Genomic DNA, 21,333 nt, shown 5'->3' on the forward strand with positions numbered 1-21,333 from the left:
ACACGCATCTCCATCGAGGACGGTCACCTCAGCACTTCATGTACCACAAGCCCACGGATAACCTCATGATGCTCCATTTCTCCAGCTACCACCCTAAACACGTTAAAGAAGCCATCCCCTACGGACAAGCCCTCCGTATACACAGGATCTACTCAGACGAGGATCACAACAGACACCTACAGACGGTGAAAGACGCCCTCGTAATAGGATATGGCCTCAACTCATTGATCGACAGTTCCGATGCACCACAGTGAAGCGCTGCACAGACCTCCTCAGAAGACAAACACGGGACACGGCAGACAGAGTACCCTTCGTCATCCAGTACTTCCCCGGAGCGGAAAAGCTACGACATCTTCTCCGGAGCCTTCAACGTGTCATCGATGAAGACGAACATCTCGCCAAGGCCATCCCCACACCCCTACTACTTGCTTTCAAACAACTGCGCAACCTCAAACAGACCATTGTCCGCAGCAAACTACCCAGCCTTCAGAACAGTGACCACACCACACAACACTGCCACAGCAACCTCTGCAAGATATGCCGGATCATCTCGCATGAGAACACCATCCACCAGGTACATGGTACTCTTGTAACTCGGCCAACGTTGTCTACCTGATATGCTGCAGGAAAGGATGTCCCGCGGCGTGGTACATCGCCGAGACCATGCAGATGCTACGACAATGGATGAACAGACACTGCACGACAATCACCAGACAGGAGTGTTCCCTTCCTGTTGGGGAACACTTCAGCAGTCACGGGCATTCAGCCTCCGATTTTCGGGTAAGCGTTCTCCAAGGCGGCCTTCATGACACACGGCAACGCAGAATCACTGAGCAGAGACTGATAGCCAAGTTCCGCACACATGAGGACGGCCTCTACCGGGATCTTGGGTTCATGTCACATTATCTGTAACCCCCAAGAATTGCGTGGGCTTGCAAAATCTCACTAACTGTCCTGTCTGGAGACAATTCACACCTCGTTAACCTGTGCTTAACCCTCTCTCCACTCACATTGTCTGCACCTGTAAAGACTTGATTACCTGTTAAGACTCGCATTCCAACCATTATCTTGTAATTGAGTTTGTGTCTATATATGTCCTGTTTGTGAACCAAACTCTTCACTCACCTGATGAAAGGACAGTGCTCTGAAAGCTCGTGCTACCAAATAGACCTGTTGGACTTTAACCTGGTGTTGTGAGACTATTTACTGTCCCAGTCCAACGCCGGCAACTCCACATCACAGCATAGAAAAATAAAAGGCACAATTGCAAGATAATGGTTGAAATGAGAGTCTTTACAGTTACAGTCAATGCGAGTGGAGAGAGGGATAATCACAGGTAATAAAAAGGTGTGAATTGTCTCCAGCCAGGACAGTTAGTGAGATTTTGCAAACCCAGGCAAGTTGTGGGGGTTACAGATAGTGTGACCTGAACCCAAGATCCCGGTTGAGGCCGTCCTCATGCGTGTGGAACTTAGCTATCAGTTTCTGCTCAGCGATTCTGCGTTGTCGTGTACCTTGCAGGCCACCTTGGAGAATCAAGATCAGCCTCAGATCAGAGGCTGAATGCCCTTGGCTGCGAAGTGTTCCCGACAGGAAGGGAACACTCATGTCTGGTGATTGTCGTGCGGTGTCCGTTCATCCATTGTCGTAGCATCTGCATGGTCTCGCCGATGTACCATGCCGCGGGACATCCTTTCCTGCAGCGTACGAGGTAGACAACGTTGGCCGAACCCATGAGTATGTACCATGTACCTGGTGGGTGATGTACATGACAACGCAGAATCGCCGAGCAGAAACTGATAGCCAAGTTCCGCACGCATGAGGACGGCCTCAACCGGGATCTTGGGTTCATGTCACACTATCTGTAACCCCCACCATTTGGCCTGGGCTTGCAAAATCTCACTAACTGTCCTGGCTTGAGACAATTCACACCTCTATAACCTGTGATTATCCCTCTCTCCACTCGCACTCTGTCTGTACCTGTAAAGACTCGCATTCCAACTGTTATCTTGCCATTGTGTCTTTGTCTATATATGGCGTGTTTGTGAAACCCACCTCTCCACTCACTTGAAGCAGCAGCGCTCTGAGAGCTCGTGATTCCAAATAAACCTGGTGTCGTGAGACTTCTTACTGCACCCACCCTAGACAAACGCCAGCATATCCACATCATTCTTGAAGAGCAGTCACTGTTGTAATGTCAGAAATACGGCAGCCAATTTGCACACAGCAAGATCCCACAAGCAGCAATGTGATAATGGGCAGATAACTGTTTTTGTGACATTAACTGAGGGACAAATATCGACCAAGCACCATGAAAAATGTTCCATGTGCGACTTCAAATGGTGCAATCCAGTCGTTACTAGAGATGGGGCCTCAAATTTCATATTTTGTCCAACAATGGCACATTGACAATGCAGCACTCTCTCAGTACTGCACTGGGAGGGTCAGTGTACTCAAGTGTCTGGACTGGAACTTGAACAAAACCTTCTGACATGGAAATGGGAGCACCACCACAGACAGCAACAGAGGAACGTTATACAATCTGTTTCAACTACTTCTGCGCGGACTTTTCAAATGCAGCAGGAAACAGAGATGGTGGAGGAGGTAGAGTCATTGGGCACAGGAGGGCATGAGTTTTGCAGCATTGTGTTGACAGCACTCAGTGACCACATTTCACAAAGGCATGCAACTTACCAGTTCCAGTAGGTTGTTGTTGGTGAGTATCAACTCCCGCAGATTGGGCAACGCCTGCTCAAGGCCTTCACCTACCCGACTGCAAAAAGAGAGATATTTTACAGACTATTCAACTCAACTCGCCGACACCATTCACGGCTTTGAAAAGCGAGGGTCTGAACACTCACCAGATGCGGTTGTTGTTGAGCAGGAGACTCTTTAACCTCCGCAGCAATGGAAACCCATCCAGTTTACGGATCTCATTGTCAGAGAAATCAATGCAGTCAAATTGATCAAGAGTTGCTCCCAAATTCTCCACAACCGGGATTTTGTAACCTGTAAACCAGCAAAAACTGTCAGAGCCTGAACAACAACAACAGGCAGTGTGTGCAGCAGAGTCAGGACTGGTGGTGGGGTGTACGGGGGGGGGGGGGGGGGGGCGGGATTAGGGTCTGAGCTTTGGCGCTGCTCCACCATTCATGATCATCCAACTCAATAGCCTGATCCCATCTTCTCTCTTTATCCTTTGATCCCCTTCATCCCAAGTGCTACATCTAACTGCTTCTTCAAAACATTTAATGTTTTCTCCTCAACTGCTTATTTTGGAGCAAATTCCATAGGCTGACCACTCTCTAGGTGAAGAAATTTCTCAACCCTGTATCCTCAGACTATGACCCCTGGTTCTGGACTTCCCCACCATCAGGAACATCCTTTTTGCATCTACTGTGTCTCGTCCTGTTAGAATTTTATGAAATCCCCCCTCATTCTTCTGAATTCCGGCAAATACAATTCTAACCGACTCAATCTTTCCTCGCACATCAGTTCCCCAATACCAGGAATCAGCCTGGTAAATCTCTACACTCCCACCACAGCAAGAATATCCTTCCTCAGATAAGGACACCAAAACTGTACACAATACTCCAGATGTGGCCTCACCAAGGCCCTGCATAATTGCAGCAAGACATCCTTGCTTCTGCACTTGAATCCTTTTGCTACGAAGGCCAACATACCATTTGCCTTTTTGAACTGCCTGCTGCACCTGCATGCTTACCTTCAGTGACTGGTATATTTGCACATTCCCCTCTCCTAATTTATGCCATTCAGATAGTAATCTGTCTTCCCACTTTTGCTAACAAAGTGGATAATCTCTCGTTTATTCAAACTATACGGTATCTGCCATTCATTTGTCCAGTCACTCAACTTGCCCAAATCACTGAAAGGTCTCTGTGACCTCCTCACAGATCATTCAGCTTTGTGTCATCTGCAAATGTGAAGATATTATATTTAGTTCCTTTATCTAAATTAATATATATAGCGAACAGCTCGGGTCCTCGCACTGATCCCTGCATTACCCCACTGATCACTGCCTTTCATTTGGAAAAAGACCCATTTATTCCAACTCTGTTTCCTGTCTACCATGTGGAGTTGCCGGCGCTGGACTGGGGTAAGCACAGTAAGAAGTCTCACAACACCAGGTTAAAGTCCAACAGGTTTATTTGGTAGCAAATACCATAAGCTTTCGGATATGGTATTTGCTACCAAATAAACCTGTTGGACTTTAACCTGGTGTTGTGAGACTTCTTACTGTCCTGTCTACCAACCAGTTTTCTATCTATGGCAGTGCACTACCCCCAACCTCATGCACTTTAATTTTCCACATTAATCTCTTACGTGGGACTTTGTCGAAAGCTTTCTGAAAGTCAAATAAATCACATTCACTGGATCCCCCTCGTCAACTCTTATTAGTTACATCCTCAAATTTCAGTAGATTTGTGGAGCATGATTTCCCTTTCAAAAAAGCCATGCTGTCTAATCCTGCCACAGTTTCCTCAGTGTTTTGATATAAAATCTTCGATAATGTAATCCTAGAACTTTCCCCACTACCAACATCAGGCTTATTGATCTGTAATTCCCTGTTTTCTCTCTACCTCCCTTTTTAAATAGTGGGGTTACATGAGCTACCCTCCAATCTGTAGGAACAGTTGTATAGTCTATAGAATCTTGCAAGATGACCAATGTATCTACTATTTCTCAGTCCACTTCCTTAAGTATTCTGGGATGTAGATTAGCAGGCCCTGGGGACTTATCGGCCTTTAATCCCATCAGTTTCCCCAAGACAATTTCTCTACGAACACTGATTTCCTTCAGTTCCTTTCTCTCATTAAGCCCTCTGTTCCCCAACATTTCTGGTATCGTATTTTGGTTCCATCTTCACAAAGGGGACACATGTGTGTATTTAGTTGCTCAGCCATTTCTTTGCTCTACCTAAATTCCCCTGTTTCTGACTGCAAGAGACCTACCTTTATCTTCACCAATCTTTTTCTCTTCATATACCTTTGGAAGTTTTTGCAGTCCGCTTTTATATTCCCCATAAGCTTACACTCATACTCTATTTTTCCCCTTATTAGTTTCTTTAGTCCTCCTGTGCTGAATTTTAAATTGCTCCCAATCCTCAGGTCTGTTGTTTTTTTTGGCCAATTTTAATGCCTCTTCCTTGGATCTAATCCTATCACTGATTTCCCTCGTTAGCCTGGTTTGATCATCTTTCCAGTTTTACTTTTGTACCAGGTAGAATAAACAATTGCAGCAGTTCATCCTTTTTTTGGTATTTTTATTCCAATTCAATCAAATCAAGTCCAATTCAGAGTCTCAACAAGTTGAGACATTCCCGATCCAAGCTGACAAGACAGGGCTCTCACCTCCTGTCTTGGGCTTGATCTACATGATCCAAGCTGATTGGAGTAGGCATAGCTCCTCCTCCTCCTCCAAGGCTTGATCTCATTTGCATCTTAGCCAAAAGGCCGAGATGCCACTTTTAAAAATTGCTTCAAATGAAGCTAAAATGTAACCTAATGACTTCAACCAAGCATAGCCAATCCATACTACACTTGATCTTAGCCAAAAGGCGAGAAGCAGTTGATCCTTACGCTCCTTGAATGTTCGTCATTGCTTATTCACTGTCATTCCTTTAAGTAACCTTTCCCAATCCATCATATCATTGTAGTTTCTTTTTAAGATTCAGGACTCTCATCTCAAAATCAACTCCATTACTCTCCATCTTAATGAAAAATTCTATCATGTCATGGTCAATCATTCCCAACAGGTCTTACACAACTAGATTGCCAATTATTCCTATCTCACTACTTCTTGGCCTTTTGGCTAAGATCAAGTGTAGTATGGACAGGCTGCGCTTGGTTGAAATCATTAGGTTACATTTTAGCTTCATTTGAAGCAATTTTTAAAAGCGGCATCTCGGCCTTTTGGCTAAGATGCAAATGAGATCAAGCTTTGGAGGAGGAGGAGCTATGCCTACTCCAATCAGCTTGGATCATGTAGATCAAGCCCAAGACAGGAGGTGAGAGCCCTGTCTTGTCAGCTTGGATCGGGAATGTCTCAACTTGTTGAGACTCTGAATTGGACTTGATTTGATTGAATTGGAATAAAAACACTACATGATACCGACTGCTGTCTAATTCCTGAAATATATTGGTCCGTAAAACCATCCCATATACACTCCAGGGCCTGGCGAGACGCGCCATCAATAGGTCCAGGCAGCGGGCGATCGACGGGGCCGTCCATCCCGACTGTCTGCCCCTCTACTGCGGCTACATTCGCGGCCAGGTGTCTCTGGAGAGGGAGCATGCGGTGTCCACGGGCGCGGTTGACACCTTCCGCGACCGCTGGGCGCCGCAGGGGCTGGGGTGTATTATCGACCCCGATAATCACCTTTTGGTTTGACGTTTTAAGTTTCCTTTCGACTTTGATTTTGGTTCGGGCTGTTCCCCCCTTCCCTTTGGGGAGCTGCCCCTTTTACTTTGTCCCCAAGTTAATTTGAGTTTGTTTACTTGATTGGTATCGAAAGAAATACACTCCAGGAATCCCTCCTCCACAGTGTTATGACTAATTTGATTTGCCAAATCTATATGCAGATTAAAATCACCCATGATTAAGGTGTTCCTTTATCACATGTATCTTTAATTTCCTGTTTAATGTCATTCCCAACATTGCCCAGCAGTTTGAGTGTCCATATACAACCCTGGCGTTTAACTCGACCCAAATACATTCCACATTGTTGGAGTTAAGTTCCTCAGTATTGTGTTAATTTCCTTTTAAACCAGCAATGTAACTCCACCGCCTTTTCCTCATGCCTGCCCTTCCTAACTGAATACCCGGAGTTCAGTTCCCATCCCGGCAGCATCTCTCCACAACCCTGAGGGAGAAGGGCCTGCGTGAGGACGGGGGGATTACAGCCGCTTTGGGGCTCACTACTTCCGTCCGCGTCTGTTCCGTGAGGCGCGGGACAGGGGCCCAGCACACGCCTTATCTCTCTCTCACCTCGCAGGTCCAGCTCTCGGTCCCGCACCGGGTTGGTGTATTGGGCCGCCAACTCGATCAGCTCCGCCGTCAGCTTCACCATGATGGCCCTCGCTCCCACACTGCCCCGCGCCTGCCCTTCACCACGCTCTCGTTCCCACACTGCCCTGCGTCCTCACCGTCCCGCGCCCTCACTCCCACACTGCCCCGCGCCTGCCCTTCACCACGCTCTCGTTCCCACACTGCCCTGCGCCCTCACTCCCACACTGCCCTGCGTCCTCACTGTCCAGCGACGAAAAGAGAAAATCTCGGGAGGTCTCAGCCGGCAGAATCTGTGAGGAAAGAAGATTCGAGACCAGATGACCTTTTGTCAAAGCGAAAAGGCGTAGGGAGTGGGAGATATTTATACTGCAGGGTGAGGGAATGAAAGATGAGTCGTTGCCACAGAAACCAGGGGAAAAGGTTATTAATGGCAGTCCATAGAGAGAAGAGATGTGAATGGCCAAAAAGCAGAGAAGCTAAAATGGGAGGAGGAGGGGGAGGATGGATGGGACAGAGGTAGAAATTAGAAAAGGGGGAGAAAAGGTAAAGGAAGAGGGATGAAGTCGGGTGAAAGAGTGGAGGGGGAAGAAAAAGGGCGGCACGATAGCATAGTGGTTAGCACTGCTGCTTCACAGCTCCAGGGACCTGGGTTCGATTCCCGGCTCGGGTCACTGTCTGTGTGGAGTTTGCACATTCTCCTCGTGTCTGCGTGGGTTTCCTCCGGGTGCTCCGGTTTCCTCCCACAGTCCAAAGATGTGCGGGTTAGGTTGATTGGCCATGCTAAAAAAAAATTGCCCCTTAATGTCCAGAGATGTGTAGGTTAGAGGGATTAATGGGTAAATGTGTAGGGATATGGGGGTAGGGCCTGGGTGGGATTGTGGTCGGTGCAGACTCGATGGGCTGAAAGGTCTCTTTTTGTACTGTAGGGTTTCTATTTTGAATCCCAGGGGGACCAATATCCTGGCAGGAAGGTTGGTTAAGGCTACTGGGGAGAGTTTAAACTAGATAGGTTGGGGGGAGGGGATCGAGACGAGGTGACTGGGAGCGAGGAAGTTAGCTTGCAAACAGAGAAGGGTTATAGACGGTGCAAGAGGGAAGATGGACGGGGATAGAGAAGGGGAGAGCTCAGACCAAAGGGTTGAGATGTGTTTACTTTAATGCCAGGCATAGGTTTAAGGTGAGAGGGGAGAGATACAAAAGGGTCCAGAGGGGCAATTTTTTCACACACAGGGTGGTGAGTGTCTGAAACAAGTTGCCACAGGTAATAGTAAAGACAGATACAGGCGGTGAGTGCCTGGAACAAGGTGCCAGAGGTAGTGGTAGAGGTGGGTACAATTTTGTCTTTTAAAAAGCATTTAGACAGTTACATGGGTAAGATGGGTATAGTGGGATAAGGGCCAAATGCGGGCAATTGGGACTAGCTTAGTGGTTAAAATAAAAGGGCGGTATGGACAAGTTGGGCCGAAGGGCCTGTTTCCATGCTGTAAACCTCTATGACTCTGAGCTGCCCAAGGAAGATTTTGAGAAACATAGGAAAAATAGATGCAGGGGTAGGCCATTCGTCCCCTTGAGTCTGATTTGATTTGATTTATTATTGTCACATGTATTAGTATACAGTGAAACGTCTTGTTTCTTGCACACTATACAGATGCAGCATACCGTTCATAGAGAAAGAAATGAGAGAGTGTAGAATGTAGTGTTACGGTCATAGCTAGGGTGTAGAGAAAGATCAACTTAATGCGAGGTAGGTCCATTCCAAAGTCTGACAGCAGCAGGGAAGAAGCTGTTTTTGAGTCGGTTGGTACGTGTCCTCAGTCTTTTGTATTTTTTTCCCGACGGAACGAGGTGGAAGAGAAAATGTCCGGAGTGTGTGGGGTCCTTAATTATGCTGGCTGCTTTGCCGAGGCAGGGGAAGTGTAGACAGAGTCAATGGATGGGAGGCTGGTTTGCGTGATGGATTGGGCTACATTCACGACCTTCTGTAGTTCCTTGCCATCTTGAGCAGAGCAGGAGCCATACCAAGCTGTGATACAACCAGAAAGAACGCTTTCTATGGTGCATCTGTAAAGGTTGGTGAGAGTCGTCGCTGACATGAGTTTTCCCCGCCATTCGGCCCCTCGAGGCTGCCCCGCCATTTGTCCCCTCGAGGCTGCCGGGCCATTCTACTAGACAGTGGCTGGTTTTCTACCTCAATGTTATTATCCTGTACTATCCATATATCTCTTCAATATCTTTATAAAATTAAAATTTAAAAGAAATATTGCTTAATTCCCAATAAATCTTCATCCCAATGAAAAATAAAGACTCCATAGGAAAAGATGGATAAGTCTCCTGGCCCTGATGGAATGTATCCTAGGGAATTAAAAAATATGGCGGAGGAAATAGCAAATGCACTAGTGGTAATTTACCAAAATTTACTAGACTCTGGGGTAGTTCCCACAGATTGGAAAACAGCAAATGTGATGCCACTGTTTAAAAAAGGAGGTAGACAAAAGGCGGGTAACTATAGGCCGGTTAGCTTAACTTCTGCAGTAGGAAAAATGCTTGAATCTATCATCAAGGAAGAAATAGCGAGACATCTGGATATAAATTGTCCCATTGGGAAGACGCAGCATGGGTTCATGAAGGACAAGTCATGTTTGAATAATTTGGTGGAATTCTTTGAGGACATTGTGTGTGCGGTGGACAATGGGGAACCTGTGGATGTGGTGTATCTGGATTTCCAGAAGGTGCCGCACCAAAGACTGCTACATAAGATAAAGGTGCACGGCGTTACGGGTAATGTATTAGCATGGATAGAGGATTGGTTAACTAACAGAAAGCAAAGAGTGGGGGTAAATGGGAGTTTTCCTGGTTGGTGATCAGTGACTAGTGGTGTGCCTCAGGGATCAGTGTTGGGACCGCAATTGTTTACGATTTACATAGATGATTTGGAGTTGGGAACCAAGTGTAGTGTTTCAAAATTCACAGATGACACTAAGATGAGTGGCAGAGCAAAATGTGCAGAAGACACTGAAAGTCTGAAAAGGGATATAGTCTAAGTGAGTGGACAAGGGTCTGGCAGATGGAGTACAATGTTGGTAAATGTGAGGTCATCCATTTTGGTGGGAACAACAGCAAAATGGACTATTATTTAAATAGTAAACATAAGTCTCCTGTAGGCTGGATTAGGAGGATTTATACTGGGGAATAAGGAAATAGGACAGATTTTAAACAATTTGTTTTACATCTATATTCACTATAGAAGTAACAAAAAATATTTTAGAAATAGTGAGAAACTAAGAGTCTACTGAGAGTGCTAATATTAAAGAAAAGTACGGGGAAATGAATTGGACTAAAAAATGGCAAATCATAGAATCCCTACAGTGCTGAAGGAGGCCATTCAGCCCATCGAGTCTGTACCAACCACAATCCCACCCAGGCCCTATCCCCCACAAACCCACCCATTTACCCTACTAACCTCCTGACACTCAGGGGCAATTTAGCATAGCCAATCAACCCAATCTTTGTTTTGGAAAGATGCAAAAATAACAGGATTGTTGCGGTGGTGATTTTAACTTTCCCTATATTGACTAACTTACTGCTAGATGTATGTGCATTTAGAAAGGAATAAACTCATTAACGATAGTCAGCATGGTTTTGTGAGAGGGAGGTCATGCCTCACTAACCTGGTGGAGTTTTTTGAAGAAGTGACCAGAATGGTTGACGAGGGAAGGGCCGTGGATGTCGTCTATATGGACTTTAGTAAAGCGTTTGACAAAGTCCCTCATGGTAGGCTGGTGATAAAGGTTGGATCTCATGGGATAAAGGGGGAGGTGGCTAGATGGGTGGAGAACTGGCTTGGTCACAGAAGACAGAGGGTGGTAGTGGAAGGGTCTTTTTCCGGCTGGATGCCTGTGACTAGTGGTGTTCCGCAGGGCTCTGTATTGGGACCTCTGCTGTTTGTGATTTATATAAACGATCTGGAAGAGAAGGTGTAACTGGGGTGATCAGTAAGTTTGCGGACGACACAAAATTGGCAGGACTTGCAGATAGTGAGGAGCATTGTCAGAAGCTACAGAAGGATATAGATAGGCTGGAAATTTGGGCAAAGAAATGGCAGATGGAATTCAATCCTGATCAATGCGAAGTGATGCATTTTGGTAGAAATAATGTAGGGAGGAGCTATACGATAAATGGCAGAACCATAAAGGGTGTAGATACGCAGAGGGACCTGGGTGTGCAAGTCCACAGATCCTTGAAGGTGACGTCACAGGTGGAGAAGGTGGTGAAGAAGGCATATGGCATGCTTGCCTTTATAGGACGGGGCATAGAGTATAAAAGTTGGGGTCTGATGTTGCAGATGTATAGAACGTTGGTTTGGCTGCATTTGGAATACTGCGTCCAGTTCTGGTCGCCACACTACCAGAAGGACGTGGAGGCTTTGGAGAGAGTACAGAGGAGGTTTACCAGGATGTTGCCTGGTATGGAGGGGCTTAGTTATGAGGAGAGATTGGGTAAACTGGGGTTGTTCTCCCTGGAAAGACGGAGGATGAGGGGAGACTTAATAGAGGTGTATAAAATTATGAAAGGCATAGATAGGGTGAACGGTGGGAAGCTTTTCCCCAGGTCGGTGGTGGCGTTCACGAGGGGTCATAGGTTCAAGGTGAGGTTTAACACAGATATCAGAAGGACATATTTTACACAGAGGGTGGTGGGGGCCTGGAATGCGCTGCCGGGCAAGGTGGTGGAGGCGGACACACTGGGAACGTTTAAGACTTATCTAGACAGCCATATGAACGGAATGGGAATGGAGGGATACAAAAGAATGGTCTAGTTTGGACCAGGGAGCTGCACGGGCTTGGAGGGCCGAAGGGCCTGTTCCTGTGCTGTTTTGTTCTTTGTTCTTGTTCTAGAGGCTTGGATGCAGCAGAATTTGTAAGCAGCGACCAAGACGATTTCTTGAAACAGCATGTGAATAGCCCAACTAGGGAAGGAGCCATATTAGACCTGGTATTGGGGAATGAGCCAGGCCAGGTGATCGAAATTTCAGTCAGAGAGCATTTCGGGAACAGTGATCATAATTCTGTAAGTTTTAAGGTGCTTGTGGATAAGAACAAGCGTGATCCTCGAGCGAAGGTGTTAAATTGGGGGAGGACTAAAAACAACATTGGGCAGGATCTGGAGAGGGTAGATTGAGGAAGCTGTTTGAGGGTAAATCAGCATCCGACACGTGGGAATCTTTCAAATGTCAGTTGATAGGAATTCAGGACTGGCATGTACCTGCGAGGATGAAGGATAAGTGTGGCAAGTATCGGGAACCCTGGATAATGAGGGATATTATGAACCTTGTCAAAAAGAAAAAGGAAGCATTTGTAAGGTCTGAAATGCTTAGGACAGATGAAGCCCTTGAAGAATATAAAGAACGTAGGAAAAAACTTAAGGAAGGAGTTAGGAGGACTAAAAGTGATCATGAAAAGTCCTTAGCAAACTAGATAGGTTGGGGGGAGGGGATCGAGACGAGGTGACTGGGAGCGAGGAAGTTAGCTCGCAAACAGAGAAGGGTTATAGACAGTGGAAGAGGGAGGATGGACGGGGGATAGAGAAGGGGAGAGCTCAGACCAAAGGATCGAGATGTGTTTACTTTAATGCCAGGAGTATAGTGAATAAAGGGGATGAGCTCAGAGCATGGATCGATGCCTGGAAGTGTGATGTGGTGGCCATTACGGAGACTTGGATGTCTCAGGGACAGGACTGGATACTCCAGGTGCTGGGATTCAGATGTTTCAGGAAGGACAGGGAGGGAGGCAAGAGAGGGGGTGGAGTGGCACTGCTGATCAGTAATAGTGTCACAGCTGTAGAGAAGGTGTATGCTGTGGAGGGATTGTCTACGGAGTCTCTGTGGGTGGAAGCTCGGAGTGGGAAGGGGTCGATCACTTTGCTGGGAGTTTTCTATAGGCCGCCCAATAGTGACAGGGAGGTGGAGGAGCAGATAGGGAAACAGATCCTGGAGAGTTGCAATAAAAGCAGAGTTGTTGTGATGGGAGACTTTAATTTCCCAAACATAGATTGGAATATCCCTAGGGTAAGGGGATTGGATGGGGAGGAGATCGTTAGGTGTGTTCAGGAGGGTTTCCTGACACAGCATGTGGACAAGCCTACAAGAGGAGAGACTGTACTTGATCTGATACTGACCAATGAGCCTGGACAGGTGTCAGATCTCTCAGTGGGAGAGCATCTTGGTGCTAGCGATCATAACTCTATCTCCTTTATGCTTGCATTGGAAAAAGAGAGGATCAGACAAGCTAGGAAAGCATTTATATGGAGTATGGGGAAATATGAAGACATAAGGCAGCAAATTAGAGGAGTAAATTGGAAGGAGGTATTCTCGGGGAAATCCACTGAAGAGACGTGGCAGTTTTTCAAGGAATGTCTTTCCAGGCTTCTACAGGACAATGTTCCGAGCAGACAGGGAGGAGTTGGTAGGTTAAAGGAACCGTGGTGTACGAAAGCTGTGCGGGACCTAGTCGAGAAGAAAAGGAAAGCGTACAAAAGGTTCAGAGAGCTTGGCGAAGATAGGGATCTAGATGAGTATACGGCTTGTAGGAAGGGACTAAAGAAGGAAATTAGGAGAGCCAGAAGGGGTCACGAGAAGACCTTGGTAGGTAGGATTAAGGAAAACCCTTAGGCATTCTATAAATATGTGAAGAGTAAAAGGATGAGACGTAAAGGAATAGAGCCTATAAAAGGTGAAGGCGGGAAAATCTGTACGGAACCAGTAGAAATGGCAGAGGTACTTAATGAGTATTTTGCCTCGGTTTTCACAGAGGAGAAGGACATGGGTGGATGTACTGTGGGCTTGCGGTGGACTGAAAAGATTGAGTATGTGGACTTTAACAAAGAGGTTGTGCTGGAATTTTTGAATGGCATCAAGATAGATAAGTCGCCGGGTCCGGATGGGATGTATCCCAGGTTACTGTGGGAGGCGAGGGAAGAGATTGCAGAGCCTCTGGCGATGATCTTTGCGCGTCGATGGAGATGGCAGAGGTGTTGGAGGATTGCGGATGTGGTTCCTATTTTCAAGAAGGGGAATAGGGATAGCGCAGGAAATTACCAACCGGTGAGTCTAACCTCAGTGGTTGGTAAGCTGATGGAGAAGATCCTGAGGGATAAGATTTATGAGCATTTAGAGAGGTTTAGTTTGCTCAAGAATACTCAGCATGGCTTTGTCAAAGGCAGATCGTGCCTTACGAGCCTGGTGGAGTTCTTCGAAAATGTGACTGAACACATTGACGAAGGAAAAGCGGTAGATGTGGTTTATATGGATTTTAGCAAGGCGTTCGATAAGGTCCCCCATGCAAGGCTTCTAGAAAAAGTGAGAGGGCATGGGATCCAAGGGGCTGCTGCCCTGTGGATCCCGAACTGGCTTGCCCAAAGGAGGCAGCGAGTGGGTATAGATGGGTCTTTTTCTAATTGGAGGTCGGTCACCAGTGGTGTGCCCCAGGGATCTGTTCTGGGACCCTTGCTGTTTGTCATTTTCAGAAATGACCTGGATGAGGAAGTGGAGGGATGGGTTGGTAAGTTTGCCGACGACACGAAGGTTGGTGGGGTTGTGGATAGTCTGGAGGGATGTCAGAAGTTACAGATAGGATGCAAGACTGGGCGGAGAAGTGGCAGATGGACTTCAACCCAGATAAATGCGTAGTGGTCCATTTTGGCAGGTCGAATGGGATGAAGGAGTACAATATAAAGGGAAAGACTCTTAGTACGGTAGAGAATCAGAAGGACCTTGGGGTCCGGGTCCATAGGACTCTAAAATCGGCCCCGCAGGTGGAGGAGGTGGTTAAGAAAGCGTATGGTGTGCTGGCCTTTATCAATCGAGGGATTGAGTTTAGAAGTCCGGGGATATTGATGCAGCTATATAAGACCCTCGTCAGACCCCACTTGGAGTACTATGCTCAGTTCTGGTCGCCTCATTACAGGAAGGATGTGGAAAAGATTGAAAGGCTGCAGAGGAGATTTACGAGGATGTTGCCTGGATTGAGTGGCATGCCTTATGAGGATAGGCTGAGGGAGCTCGGTCTTTTCTCCTTGGAGAGACGTAGGATGAGAGGAGACCTAATAGAGGTATATAAGATGTTGAGAGGCATAGATCGGGTGGACTCTGAGGCTTTTTCCCAGGGTGGAAATGGCTGCTACGAGAGGACACAGGTTTAAGGTGCTGGGGGGTAGGTACAGGGGAGATGTTCGGGGTAAGTTTTTCACACAGAGGGTGGTGGGCGAGTGGAATCGGCTGCCGTCAGTGGTGGTCGAGGCAAACTCAATAGGGTCTTTCAAGAGACTCCTGGATGAGTACATGGGACTTAATAGGATGGAGGGTTATAGGTAGGCCTAAAAGGTAGGGATATGTTCGGCACAACTTGTGGGGCCGAAGGGCCTGTTTTTGTGCTGTAGGTTTCTATGTTTCTATGTTCTATTTTATTTTTATTTTAAAAAAATGGTAGACAACAGTAAAAAATTAAATGAAATAGAATGAAAACAAAGGGCAAATCATCTGAAGTTGTTGAATTCGATGTTGAGACCGGAAGGCTGTAAAGTGCCGAGCTGGAAGATGAGATGCTGTTCCTCCAGTTTGCTTTGAGCTTCACTGGAACATTGCAGCAGGCCAAGGACAGACATGTGGGCATGGGAGCAGGATCGTGTGTTAAAATGGCAAGCAACAGGAAGGTCAGGGTCCTGACTGCGCACAGACCGAAGGTGCTCAGCAAAGCGATCACCCAGTTTACGCTTGGTCTCTCCGATATAGAGGAGACCACATTGGGAGCAGCGAATGCAATAGACCAAATTGAAAGGTGCCAGTGAAACGCTGCTTAACCTAAAGTTAAAGTTTTAAAGATTATTTATTAGTCACAAGTAAGGCTTACATTAACATTGCAATGAAGTTACTGTGAAATTCCCCTCTGGTGCCTGTTCAGGTCAATGCACCTAACCAACACACCTTTCAGACTGTGGGAGGAAACCGGAGCACCTGGAGGAAACCCATGCAGACACGGAGAGAATGTGCAAACTCTACACAGACAGTGACCCAAGCCGGGAATCAAACCTGGCACCCTAGCGCTGTGAGGCAGCAGTGCTAACCCACTGTGCCACCGTGCCACCCTGTAACCTGGAATGAATGTTTTGGACCTTGGATGGAGCTTTTGTTTCCGTGCCCACTCCTTTGAGCAAATGTCCTCCCCCAGTTCCACAGATCCTTTCACATGCCTCCCACGTTCTGCCTAACCGTAGGGTTCACGGGCTCCGAAGCTTGCCCTTTCTGCGGCCTTGTGGAGTCTGTGGACCATGTCTATGTTTTGTGTCTTAGGTTGCACTCCCTTTTTGTTTTCCTAAAGAACCTTTTATTAATGTTTTGTTTGCACTTTCAGTCCCACGCTCCTGATCTACGGACACCTGGTGCGGAGAGGGGCGGGTCGGGATGGCGACCTCCTCGTGAACCTGGGCCTGGCAAAACGCGTCATTTACAGGTCCAGGCAGCGGGCGATCGAGGGGGCCGTCCATCCTGACTGCCCCTCTACTGCGGCTATGTTCGCGGCCAGGTGTTCCTGGAGAGGGAGCATGCGGTGTCCACGGGCGCGGTTGACACCTTCCACGCCCGTTGGGCACCGCAGGGGTTGGGTGCGTTATCGACCCTAATAATCACATTATAATTTGATGTTTCTACGTTTCCTTTGTACTTGGACCCCCCCCCCATAACTTCCAACCTCATACTCTCCCAACCCCGGGCAGCCCACTTCTACCTACTTCCCAAAATCCACAAAAAGGACTGTCCTGGTAGGCCCATTGTGTCAGCAGCAGGGCGGCACGGTAGCACAGTGGTTAGCACTGCTGCTTCACAGCTCCAGGGACCTGGGTTCGAATCCCGGCTTGGGTCACTGTCTGTGTGGAGTTTGCACATTCTCCTCGTGTCTGCGTGGGTTTCCTCCGGGTGCTCCGGTTTCCTCCCACAGTCCAAAGATGTGCGGGTTAGGTTGATTGGCCGTGCTAAAATTGCCCCTTAGTGTCCTGGGATGCGTAGATTAGAGGGATTAGTGGGTAAAATATGTAGGGATATGGGGGTAGGGCCTGGGTGGGATTGTGGTCGGTGCAGACTCGATGGGCCGAATGGCCTCTTTCTGTACTGTAGGGTTTCTATGATTTCTATGCTCCTGCACCACTGAACTTATTTCCTCTTATCTTGACTCCATCCTCATTCCCCTGGTCCATTCCCTCTCCACCTACATCCGGGATTCCTCTGATGCCCTGCGTCATATTAACAGCTCCAGTTCGCAGGTCCTAACCACCTCCAGTTTACCGTGGATGTGCAATCTCTCTACATCTCCATCCCACACCAGGATGGCCTGAGAGCTCTTCGCTTCTTACTTAAAAATAGGCCTGAACAATTCCCATCCATCACCACTCTCCTCCACCTGGCTGAACTTGTTCTATCTCTCAACAACTTCTCCTTTAACTCATCCCACTTTCTCCAAATCAAAGGAGTAGCAATGGGTACCCGCATGGATCCTAGCTACGCTTGTTTTTTTGTTGGGTATGTGGAACATTCCTTGTTCCAAGCCTACCCAGGTCCTTCCCACAACTCCTTTACCGGTACATCGATGACTATTTTGGTGCCACTTCGTGCTTTTGTCCCGACCTCAAAAAATTCATCAACTTCGATTCCAGTTTCCACCCCTCCATTGCCTTCACCTGGTCCATCTCAGACATTTCCCTTCCCTTCCTTGACCTTTCTGTCTCCATTTCTGGCAACAGACTATCTACCAATATCCATTACAAGCCCACTGACTCCCACAGCTATCTGGACTACAGCTCTTCACACTCTATACCCTGTAAGGACTCCATCCTTTTCTCTCAGCTCCTTCGCCTCCGTTGTATTTGTTCCGATGATGCCACTTTTCAAAGTGGTGCTTCCAATATGTGCTCCTTTTTCCATAACTATGGATTCCCATCTACAGTTGTCGACAGGGCCCTCAACAGCGTGCGGTCCATCTCCCGCGCCACAACCCTCACCCCCTCTCCTCCGTCCCAGAACAAGGATAGAGTCCCCCTTGTTCTCACATTTCACCCCACCTGCCTCCGCATGCAAAGCATAATCCTCCGCCATTTTCGCCAACTCCAGCGTCATGCCAGCACCAAACACATCTCTTCACTTCCTCTGTCAGCATTCTGCAGAGACCATTCCCTCTGGGATAACCTACCCCACTCCTCCACTATACCCAACATCTCTCCCGTCACTCATGGCACCTTCCCATGCAATTGCAGAAGGTGTAACACCTGTCCCTTTACCTCTTCCATGTTCACCATCCAAGCTCCAAAACACTCATTCCAGGTTAAGCAGTGTTTCACCTGCACCTCTTTCAATTTGGTCTATTGCATTCGCTGCTCCCAATGTGGTCTCCTCTATATCGGAGAGACCAAGCGTAGACTGAGCGATCGCTTTGCTGAGCACCTTCGGTCTGTGCGCAATCAGGACCCTGACCTTCCTGTTGCTTGCCATTTTAACACACGATCCTGCTCCCATGCCCACATGTCTGTCCTTGGCCTGCTGCAATGTTCCAGTGAAGCTCAACGCAAACTGGAGGAACAGCATCTCATCTTCCAGCTAGACACGCTCCACCCTTCCGGTCTCAACATCAAATTCAACAACTTCAGATGATTTGCTCTACTCCACCTCGGCCCCTCTGTTTTCATTTTATTTAATTTTTAACTGTTCTCTACCTTTTATTTCTTTATTGTCTTTCTTCATTTTTCTTCCCCCCGACTTCATCCCCTTCCCCTTTGCTTCCCCTTTTCTAAATTCTATCTCTGTCCCATCCATTCCCCTGCCCCTCCCAACATCTTCATTTTAGCTTCTCTGCCGTTTGGCCATTCACACCCTTTATTCTCTCTGTGGACAGCCATTAGTAGCCTTTCCCCTGGTTTCTGTGGCAACGACTCATCTTTCATTCCCCCCCCCCGCAGTATAAATATCTTCCACTTTCTACGCCTTTTAGCTTTGACAAAGGGTCATCTGGACTCGAAACATCAGCTCTTTTCTCTCCTTACAGATGCTGCCAGACTTGCTGAGATTTTCCAGCATTTTCTCTTTTGGTTTCAGATTCCAGCATCCACAGTAATTTGCTTTTATTCACTGTACCCGCGCCCTCACTCCCACATTGCCCAGCGCCTTCACTCCGACACCACCCCCCCACGGCGAGCTGTTGCTTTCTGGAATGTCCTAAGTGATCCCAATAGAGGTGGTTTTGAGGCCAATCTCCCGTTCAGATGCTTGCTGATCTCCGGCTCAGTTTTCCTGCCCAAGCAGTCACAGCTCTGGGAAGAAAATTCCAAAGATTCACAACCCTTTGAGTGAAGAGATTTCTCCTCATGCTGAGACTGAGAGTGTGTGTTTAGAATCACTGGAACAGGGGAAACTATCTCTGAGCGTCCACCCTGTCAAACCCCTTCAGAATTTATGTTTCAATCAGATCGCCTCTCACTCTCTAAACTTCACAGAGTATTATCTAAATGGAAAGAGACTGCAGCTGAGTGAAATATAGAATCACATGATGCAGAAGAGGACCTTCGGCCCATTGAGCCCACACTGACACGTGGCCATCGCCTTAATGACTATCGGCCATTGGCTCTGACATCAAGCATTATGAAGTGCTTCGAAAGGTTAGTCATGGCGAAAATCAATTCCTGCCTTCCAGGCTGCCTGGATCCACTACAGTTTGCCTACTGTCGCAAAAGGTCCACAGCAGATGCCATCTCCCTGCCCTTACACTCAACCCTGGAATACCTAGATAACAAAGACACATATGTCAGACTCCTATTTATTGACTACAGCTCAGCCTTCAACACTGTTATTCCTTCAAAACTCATCTCCAAACTCTGTGGACTGGGGCTTGGCTTCTCCCTTTGCGAATGGATCTTAGACTTGCTACCTATAGACCGCAATCAGTAAGGAAAGGTGACAACACCTCCTCCACGATCATCCTCAACACTGCTGCCCTACAAGGCTGTATCCTCAGCCCCTGACTATACTTTTTATACACCGATGACTGTGTGGCCAAATTCTCTTCCAACTCGATTTTCAAGTTTGTTGATGACACCAACGTACTGGATCTCAAACAATGATGAGACGGAGTACAGGAAAGAGGTAGCGGCCAGAATTTTACTGGCACGCCTGCTCGAAGCTCGTAAGATCATGCCCGAGGACAACAGAGAATGTCGTTCTGTGCACCTCGCCCACCCTGATTTTGGGGCGGGCGTACCGGTAAAACCAGGGCCAGAGAATCTGGTGAGCTGGTGCGATGACAATAATCTCTCCTTCAATGTCAACAAAACGAAGGAGATAGTCATCAACTTCAGGAAGTGTAGTGGAGGACATGCCCCTGTCTACATCAACGGGGACAAAGTGGAAATGGTCAAGAGCTTCAAATTTGTAGGCGTCCATAGAAACTAGAAGCAGGTGTCAGCCATTCTGCCCTTTGAGCCTGCTCCGCCATTCATTTTGATCATGGCTTGATCCCTTTAGCCCCAAGAGCTATATATAATTTCTTCTTGAAATCAGACAACATTTTGGCCTCAACTTCATTCTGTGGTAGAGAATTCCACACATTCACCACCCTCTGGGTGAAGAAATTTCTCCTTACCTCAGTTCTAAAAGGTTTACCCCTTATCCTCAAACTATGATCCCTAGTTCTGAACTCCCCCCACCATTGGGAACATTCTTTCTAAATCTACCCTGTCTAACCCTGTTAGAATTTTATAAGTTTCTATGAACTCTCCTCTCACTCTTCTAAACTCCAGTGAATATAATCCCAACCGATTTAGTCTCTCCTCACATGACAGAACTGTCATCCCAGGAGTCAACCTGGTAAACCTTTGCTCTACTCCCTCTATAGCAAGGACATCCTTCCTCAGATAAGGACACCAAAACTGCACACAATACTTCAGTTGTGGCCTCACCAACAACCTATACAATGCAGCAAAACATCCCTCTCCTTGTACTCAAATCCTCTTGCTATGAAGGCCAACATACCATTTGCCATCTTTACTGCCTGCTGTACCTGCGCGCTTACTTTCAGCGACTGATGCACGAAGACTCCAAGGTTTTGTTGAGTATCTACCTCCCTCAATTTACACCCATTGTCTTCCAATTAATGCTACCTAAGTGGATAACTTCAGAATTCCACTCCATTCTTGGTGCATTAAACGCATTGTGATCACAGGATGTAAAGGTCCCCAGGAACTCTTTTAAATGAATCTCTCATCCAGCCCATCAAC

General features: G+C 47.3%; 1 protein-coding gene and 1 pseudogene across 1 annotated transcript in view; one reads left to right on the forward strand and one right to left on the reverse strand.

Moving 5' to 3' along the window:
* Positions 1-7,186, reverse strand: part of snrpa1 (small nuclear ribonucleoprotein polypeptide A') — a 59,951-nt gene extending 52,765 nt beyond the window's left edge. The window contains exons 1-3 of the mRNA XM_078241598.1: positions 7,009-7,186; positions 2,862-3,009; positions 2,695-2,773 (exon numbers count right to left, since the gene is read on the reverse strand). Of these exons, the coding sequence (XP_078097724.1) occupies positions 2,695-2,773; positions 2,862-3,009; positions 7,009-7,090 (309 nt within the window). The 5' untranslated portion in view covers positions 7,091-7,186. The remainder of the gene's footprint in view (positions 1-2,694; positions 2,774-2,861; positions 3,010-7,008) is intronic.
* LOC144511577 (U2 spliceosomal RNA) lies at positions 5,813-6,014 on the forward strand (annotated as a pseudogene).
* Positions 7,187-21,333: the final 14,147 nt, after the last annotated feature.

Source organism: Mustelus asterias, chromosome 24 (genome assembly GCF_964213995.1).
Source record: "Mustelus asterias chromosome 24, sMusAst1.hap1.1, whole genome shotgun sequence".
Classification (NCBI taxonomy): Eukaryota; Metazoa; Chordata; class Chondrichthyes; order Carcharhiniformes; family Triakidae; genus Mustelus; species Mustelus asterias.